The sequence below is a fragment of the Phalaenopsis equestris genome, unplaced genomic scaffold (genome assembly GCF_001263595.1).
Source record: "Phalaenopsis equestris unplaced genomic scaffold, ASM126359v1 Scaffold000788, whole genome shotgun sequence".
NCBI lineage: Eukaryota > Viridiplantae > Streptophyta > Magnoliopsida > Asparagales > Orchidaceae > Phalaenopsis > Phalaenopsis equestris.
Window position 1 is genome coordinate 111,191 of NW_018165228.1, and position 8,923 is coordinate 120,113.

The following is an 8,923-nucleotide window of genomic DNA, read 5'->3' on the forward strand; positions in this document are numbered from 1 at the left end:
AGCCGCCTTTCTGGTGGGATGTACCTTTGCAGGGGATGGGGTGTGAGGAGCTTCTCCAACTTGAGAGAAGAATGTTGGAGTACGGTGAGAAGAAGATGTCAGGCTTCCAGCAGATGGATTGCTAGACGAGAGAGCAGGCGGTTAGAGAATGAATCAGGAGAGCTACAATTACAGACAGACGAAGGCAATAATATTCTCCTAAATGGATTGCTTGTATATTCAGTTAGAGAGAAGAATTTCTCCTCTTCTCGTTTTCGCTCTGTTTTGAAAATGTATTGTCTTCTCACATTCTTAGTTTTCTTAGAAGATGATTTGGTATATGTTTGATTTGATATTCATATTACTTGATGAAACCATATAACTTTCAATGTTTCTTTAATTTTTTTTATTTTTATGTAACATATTTGCGTGGATTTACAGAGGTATAGCTCTTTTTGGTTTTCCTTAAAGAGGGTTTCACAGGCTTCTAAAAGGTGTATTTAATGTTTTAGAAGTTAAAATAGCGATATTTTCTTATGAGAAATGAATGATTTGAGTGGTATAAATGTAAAAATAAAGTTTAGTTGTTAGATATGTTGTTGACGCAAGAATTAGGTCCACCATATGCAAATGCAACATTTCATTTTAAATTTTGAAATGTATGGTTTGCATCTGCTCCTAAAATTTAATAAAAAGTTATAATATTTATAAATAATATTTTAATAATTGACTAAATGTTTTTTTCTTAATGATCTAAATAAAATCCAATATTAAACTGAAAAATAATTAATAAAATACATGAGGCCATGTGACCCAATTTATACTCATCCATTACCCGGTCAACTTAGATAAGAAGCTTAGCTGCCCATTTAGCAAGTGAATAAGTCCCCTGACATCTTGGGTTGGCTCATTGGTTAGCAGAGTGTGCAAGTCCCCTGACATCTTGGGTTCAAGACTCACATCGAATAAATGCACATATCTTAAGCTGGGGTGTGTGTGTGTGTGTCTATATATATATATATATATATTTAGCAAAACATCATTATACAAGTCAAAATTTAAATTAGCAAAACATCATTATACAAGTCAAAATTTAAATTTCTCAGTATATTTTCATGCAAACATAAAATGATATTTTCTTCAAATCAGATTGTTCTAATTTCAAACTGCACAATTACTAAAAAGGTTTCACGAGTGGCTAAAACCTAACACCCAACAAGTACTAAACATCAAATCAGCAACCAACTCAAATCAACATGTAGTTTCCTTTGAGGATCCACAACAGTAAAACATTCATAGTAAGATCGGACATTCAATTTATGTCAACAGTTGGAACCAAACAATACTTGCTCAAAAGGGTCTGATTTCTCTAAATTAACTTCAATGCACAGCAAAATGGTAACAATTTCAAATTTGTTTTGAATGTTTGTGTACTTTTACATCATACAAAATGACTGCATGAACCCAAAGCTGAACAAAATTATAGAAATCTGCAACGCCTCTTAATCATGAAGCGTCCCCAAGATGTCATCTTCACGGTACAGGTGGAACCTGAGCAATTCCCAACAACATCAGCAACAATCAAACCATACAATTTATGAATTCTGGGAGGCGTTTTATGCGAAAAAAATTGTAGAAATTCATTGCACAATTATGACAGCATTTACCTATAGTTCCAATTTCTCTTCAGTTTCAACATATATAAAGGTTTGCAGCATTTCAATAATATTACATATGAATGATTCACATGTAGAACACCTAAACGTTGATACTTGCATTTATAGAACACGCTCATATATGAAGGGTGCATATCACTTTGTGTTTTTTATGTTATATTAAAGATTTGAGGATTTGAAATGTAAAAATAAAAATTTAAATGTTAGATATGTAAATACAAAAGAATGGTGTTATGTCTATAAATGTCTCGTTACTTGTTTTGACTCTAAATGCTTTCCTAATCAGATTTAAATTTGAATTCTGTACTAATACAATGTGGTGGCAGCAAATCCATGTATGCAATTCAGAATGCACCACCAGATTTTCTTTTAAAATTGTTGGTCAATGTACCCCAATCGAAGATGGACTATAACTTTCTTACTGCTACCGCTTACAATCTATGTTTATGCATTTTCATTATCATGCGCTCTCAAGATGGAGCTCTAAGAGGATGACACTTATAATTTTTCATGAAGTGATTGTCTTAAGGAAATATGTTTCATATATGTATGAAAAACTAAACTGGAATTTCGTAGTACCAAACTTATCACATTAAAAGCACGATTTTGTGCCTATAAAGCACAGACAGTGGCATGACACGACACGATATAGGGACACTACATAATTGAAAAAAATAAGACACGACATGTCATGAACATGTTTTTAATATTTAATCAATTATTAATATAAAAAATATTTTTCTTTCATTATTCCTTATTAAAAATGTCACAACACAAATTATGCAAAAATAAATTTAACTTCATAAATTTAATTTATAAAATCTCATTATATGAAAATTAGTTTTTTAAATTATATATAATATGTTTCAAAAAAGTTCATTCAACTTATAATCTAATTTATCGACTAAAATTTAAAAAAAAAAATTGTGATTACAAAGAGAGAATTACTAATGCTCGACCTAAACGAATATTGGATGCACCTTCGATGCATGATTTTGACGAATGTTAAAGGGAGATTTAACATGACGAGAGATGGAGCGGTTTCAACTACGAAGTATAATTAAGGATGTATATATATTTATAATTTTCTAATTCTCGCATCCCATTTCTTGAAATAATATTAAGCTCACATCAGATGTGGTATTGAGAAGTGTCCCGAACGTGTTCGCGCTTGAAAAAAATATTCTAACATATACTTTGTAGTGTCGAAGAAGTTTCGGGGCACGTAGGAAAAGTATCGATGTCTGATACGTGCCTGAAATGGCTACGACAAGTGTCGGTGCTACCTAATTTTGTACCATTTCCAATCCAGAATGAAATAGAATGAAAAAGTAGTGATAAACAACAATGCATCCATTCGGTCATGAAGAGATAACAGAGAAGCCAAACATATATGAATGAAAAACTGCATTGGAATTTCACAGCGCCAACATTATCACATTAAAAGCACCATTTTTGACCCTTCCCAATCCACAAGTGGGTCATGATAGAATGAAAAAGTAGTCATAAACAACAATGCCATGATTCAGTTGTGAAGAAATAACAGAGAAGCCAAACCTACATGAATGAAAAACTGCATTCGAATTTCATAGCACCAGCATTATCAAGTTAAAAGCCTCATTTTGTATCATTCGCGATCCACAACGAGGTCATGATATAATTAAATAAGTAGTGATAAACCACAATTCCATGATTCATTCATTGAAGAGATAGCAGAGAAGCCAAACATATATGAATGAGAAACTGCATTGGAATTTTATAGCACCAACATTATCACATTAAAGACTCATTTTGTACCCTTCCCGATCCACAACGAGATCATGATAGAATGAATAAGTAGTGATAAACAACAATGCCATCATTCAATCGTTAAGAGATAGCAGAGAAGCCATTAAACAACAGTCTACGGCCATTAATAAGTTCGTACATGAACTGAGAACAATTTATTTACCGTGTAAGCAATTTTAGGTGTGTAAACGATAGGTAATGGAGGCTGCAAAAAATGGTTTAATACTAAGAATAGTGCAAAAGGTTACAAATTTTGCATCTATCATTCGAGTAAGCAAATTTTGTGGATTGCATTGAGACAGATAAAAGCGTTGAAAGTGGGAGTCATTATAGTGATGGTCCGTGATCATTGAGGAAGATCGAACATAAAACATAATATAAAAACAAACACAGTTTTTATATTATTAAGCAGGCAGCTTGTGTAGTAGCAAGAAAAAAAGATGTAAGGAAAATATATTTTATATTAATTAATTAATTCTTAATTTTAATGATTTTTTTACAATTAAAACGTTTTATCATCAATATTAAGTCTGAATTTGACAAAATGATTTTGGTTCATTTTCTTTCGTTAAAAAATGTTTATATTTTCCCCCTATTCTAATATAAGTCATGTTTATATCATGTTTATTTTGAAGAAGTTAAAGTGTGCAAGTCGTTTGCATTTCTTAAACTTTTAACTTTCTTGTAGAAGTCATAATAATTTTTTGTTTGGGCAAGCTAATTTGAATTGTTTCAACAGTGATATAATCACATATTTTATTTGTCGATATAGCATTGTTGTTAAAAATAATTCATATAAATGTATATTTCATGCAGGTCACTCCTATTTGAATTACAGGTGACAATAAATGACCCAATAAGACAATCTGTCATGAACATGGCCTTTAAAAAATTGAATTCATATTGACTTGATAAGCTTTCAGGTGAAAATTAGGTCTAAAATTCTTATATATTTATCTGTTGCTTTAGGTGCAAGTTGACACAAAAATCCAACTAGATATGAATTTAACCTAAACATGACCCCTCGGATTTGCGCTGACCGAAAAAAGCAAATTTGACCTGGATTTAACCCAAACTTGACCTAAATAATGCATTTCTAATCTAGAATGACTTCTATGCTTTACCCACCAGCATTTAAATTTGCTATGTATGTCACATACTATACTTACATGAACCTAAGTATGTTAAACATGTTACTCAAATCAGGTTCAAGTCAGATGAGTTGAAAGCGAGTCCATTTTGGTTGAAACTTTTTGATCCATGTAATAAATGGGTCAAAGTCATGCAGGTTCAAATCTGGTCAAATCTTGGTTAAACACTAATAAGAAGCATTAACCTGACCTGATATTCCTAATCTGAATCATATATAACAATAAAAAAAGTCTTATATGTAAGCATGCCAAACATATATTAAATGTTCGCACTCATTTGTTTATCTTAATGGTACAAATCACAAAACAAAATGTTATAAACACCCGCCTCATTTTGGTGCACCATTAACTTAATTTGTTCAATTTATGTTAGCTACAAAAAAGAACACGTAGTAGGCATCCAATGTAATTCTCACTAATGAATAATTGATTTAAGCACCAAGGAATCCATTGCATAATTTTGCAGTGATTTGTTCATATAAGATAAAAATTCAAACTTGTCAGTCAGCCACTACATTATGCACATCAGACCTTTTACTCAACGAAATGTCATTTCTTAGCTAGCTTTGGCTGCACTTAATTAAGCAAATATTAATATACACATATTATAATGATATTTTATCATGATACTACCTAAAAACAATATGAGTATATGAGTTAGGTGAATAAGTTACAGAACATGAAAAGGTTGTCGTTGCACTCTTCTTTAAACATGCAAAGAAGGTGAGAACATGAAAATGATAATCTCTTTCTCTTAAATCAAAATCTTCTTTATCGCTCATCTTGTTTATCTTCAAGTAAATGAGTTATAAGCCTAAATGAAGATCCTTCTTTTTTTTTAACTTTAAGAATTATCTCAAATATTATATTTCCTTCCAAAAACACCACTACAAGTCATAATGATGCTCTATCAAATCTTCCTCTTCAATAACTAATTTATAATCCTCATTCGACACATTATCTACTTTTCCTACAGTTGACCTCATTTTTGGTGAGGTCTAGTCTTCCTCTTAGGGTTTAGGATCTAGCCTTAGGGACCTCCCTTGGACTATCTTAGAACCTTAGAAATGGGACCCGCCTTGTTCTAGAAATTCAACTCACTTATGTCCCCTTTTGGAGTTTCGCGTGTGTGGTATCGACTTCTAGTACTTAGAAGGGTGAAACCAACATGAGAAAACACAAAAGGGATCCCTATAGGACCTTCCTGAGCCTTAGGGTGACCTTTTGCACAATTCGCACTCCCGCGCACAAACTTCGCAATTCGGAGAGTCGACGCGTCCGATCGCCACAGTTCACATCGCTTGCACTGTTACCTGTCGAAGACTAGAATAAACCTTTTGAAGCGATCGATCGCGGGTCGAAATTTGGTGAAATTTGAATTTTGACGCGTTTTTTTACCCGATTGTCGACGACGTCGTCCGAGCGACCCCGAATGACAAAACGGACTGCCCCGGCACGTCCGGAGCGTCGATTTTGTCTAGGGAGGACACCCATTTTGTTACGACGCCGCGCACGAGTAAATCGCATATAATTTAATATATATAGATATATCTGTGTGTGTGTGTGTGTGTGTGTGTGTGTGTGTGTGTGTGTGTGTGTGTGTGTGTGTGTGTGTGTGTGTGTGTGTGTGTGTGTGTGTGTGTGTGTGTGTGTGTGTGTGTGTGTGTGTGTATTCTCCCTTTTCCTCTTTAAACACTAAATCCCTAAACTCATGCACTCGAGCTTTGCCTCCCTTCCCTCCCCTGTTTGCGTGTCTGACCTTTCCCTTTCTTGGTCTCGAGCCAACCGAGCTCCTCCTCCTACACGCGAGAGAAAGTTGACCTCGTTCGTCCTTGCCTGACATTCTTTTGCCCGCGACCTTCCTTGCCGAAGCCGTGTCAGTCTCCCCGAGCTGCTTTTTTTCCTTTTCCTGGTAGTTTGACTCTAGGAAGCTTGTTCCCTGGTACACTTGAGCGACAAAATCTTCTCTTCTTCCCGATGCTTCCCTCGCTGCTACTGGGCTTGCCGCTCGGTCCGAGATTTTTCGGTGGCTTCGCGTTCAGTGAGCAAGGAGCGCGTCCTTTTCTTCTTTGGCCTGATTCGAGTGTCGTGGGTCGAGGGGGTGATCTCCTTTCTCTTCTCCTCTCTTCTCTGCCTATAAAGATAGTTTCTTTTGATTTTTTTATGGTTGTTGAAAAAGTTTTCTGAGATGAGGGATAAAAATTTTTGGCTGTGGGAGAAGTTTAGGAGGAGATTTCTGTGAGAGCATATCCTTGAGGTAAATTCTTGTGTTGCAGTGCTTTACTTTGGCATTATAGAGGTACCTTTTCTTCCCCCCTCTTCTTCGGTGCCCTGTTTCCTTTCGGTTTTCCTCTCTGCCGAGCCTTTGAGCTTGGCTCTGTTGGATAATACAGCATGCTAGTTCATTTTACTCTGATATATTGTTGAGATACACTTCGAGTGCATTTAGAAATGGAAATGTGGGCATGTTCTAAGAGTTAAACTTGGTTACTCGCTTAAACTAGGGAGGCTATGACACATTTGTGATTCTTGTGACATGTTTATGTTGGAAATATTTAGGAAGTTAAGACATGACTTTAGAATAATTTTTGCTCCTCTTGCAAGCATGTTGGGATGAGTATTATGAAATTTTTTTTCACTTATTTTCATTTAGCATGAAATGTTGGAGAGGTTATTTGGCCTTGCATGAATGCTAGGGAGTTCATTTTACTGTTTTATTCATGTTTGGGGGCTCGGTTTTGGCTTCCTGTGGCTTTCCCTGGCCTGAAATATATGCTATGAGAAAATTTATTTAACTTGGAAAGTGTTGTAGCTATAGTTTGTTCTGAGGGCTTGGTTTAGCTCATCGTGAAGTTCCTCCCCTGTTCAAATATTTGTTGGAATAATTTCATGCTTGGGATGTTTAGACATGCAGGTTGTTCCTTGGGCTTGAAATGGCTAGAACTTTAATTTTTATGAAAGCCTGAAGTTTCATATTGCTGGGCTTGGTTTTAATCTTGTTGGGCTCGATTTTGGCTTTGGTTCCTGTTGAGCTCGGTTTTGGCTTGATTTGGAGTCACAGTTTTGGGTTTGAAATGGTTGAATCTTTAATGCCTTATGGGAGTCTGGATTTTAATATTGTTGGACTCGGTTTTGGGCCTTGAATGGCTCGGTTTTGGGCTTTTGTTGGTGCTCGGTTTTTCATTTCAAGAGTATGGGATGTTGACTTTTGTGGAGACTTGAGTCTTGACTTTTATTGAGATGTTAAAGCTCTTTTCTTAGCTTTAAAAGCTCTTGTGCTTGGCCTCTACTGGACTCGGTTTGGCTCTAAAATGGGGGCTGCGTTTGCTTGTTTTAGCCTTGCTGGGCTCGGTTTGGCTCTAGTTGGGGGGCTTGGTTTGCTTTGTTTGGCCCTTACCCGAGGGATGGTTTGGAGGTGGTTTTGCTGGCGAGATTCAAAATGATTAACTTGTGACATTAATGATAGATTTTAGAGATACAGTATGATGAGACCCATTGGAATTCCTTGAGTTTATAGTTTGCATAATCGTGCCTGATACCGCGAATACTACACCTTCCCGAAAGATAAGTGTAGACATTTGTTACTTTGAAAGATTGTCAAACTTGTTACTTTGAGAGATTGGTGATGTTTTGTACTCTCCTATGTATACCAAAATTGATTTGGAATTGATTTGGGTTTGCCCCGGCCGTAAGCCTCACTTGTTGTTCATTGGGTTTGCCTCAGCCGTGAGTTTCTTCCCCTTCTGTGCCTCGGGTTTGCCTCAGGCCGTGAGTCCTACCTGCTGTTCATCTCTTTGTACGTGAGCATTTATTTGGTTTTGTGAGAAAATTTCATGCTTATTTGATATATGAGGCTATTTATCATTATCATTTTCATTTTAACTTTCTCCTAGTTTATCATTACCATTAACTAAACAATCATCCATCAATGCACGTTACGACACATAATAGTAGGTTTAGTCTCATATTTGACATCTATAGAGCATATATTAGCATAGACAAATCAAGTTATCCGCTACCACCCATAAGTTGAGGCTTTGGGGTTGCAAACTCTTTCGACCACAGATTTATATGGCCCAAACTTGATCCACATGTCCTATCTAATGCCATCAAAGTTGATAGTAGATCATGTGGTTTACTGCTTCTATGGCTCTTGGCCCTTCTATGATAGTTGCGCAAGATTCATTTTCATGATGCCACAAAATGGTCTAGTGGATACTTGGTGTATGGTGCCTAATGAAGTTGAAATTTTCCATTTTGGAGAAAAATGATGGTATATATGGATATTCCTAGTAAGATAAAGATTGGATATATAGATCTAAAATTCTT

At 35.5% G+C, this 8,923-nt stretch overlaps 1 protein-coding gene across 1 annotated transcript in view; it reads right to left on the reverse strand.

Annotated features, from left to right (window-relative positions):
* Window positions 1–1,306: 1,306 nt before the first annotated feature.
* Window positions 1,307–8,923, reverse strand: part of LOC110031219 (10 kDa chaperonin, mitochondrial-like) — a 13,575-nt gene continuing 5,958 nt past the window's right edge. The window contains exon 3 of the mRNA XM_020734310.1: window positions 1,307–1,530. Coding sequence (XP_020589969.1) covers window positions 1,482–1,530 — 49 coding nt within the window. The 3' untranslated portion in view covers window positions 1,307–1,481. The remainder of the gene's footprint in view (window positions 1,531–8,923) is intronic.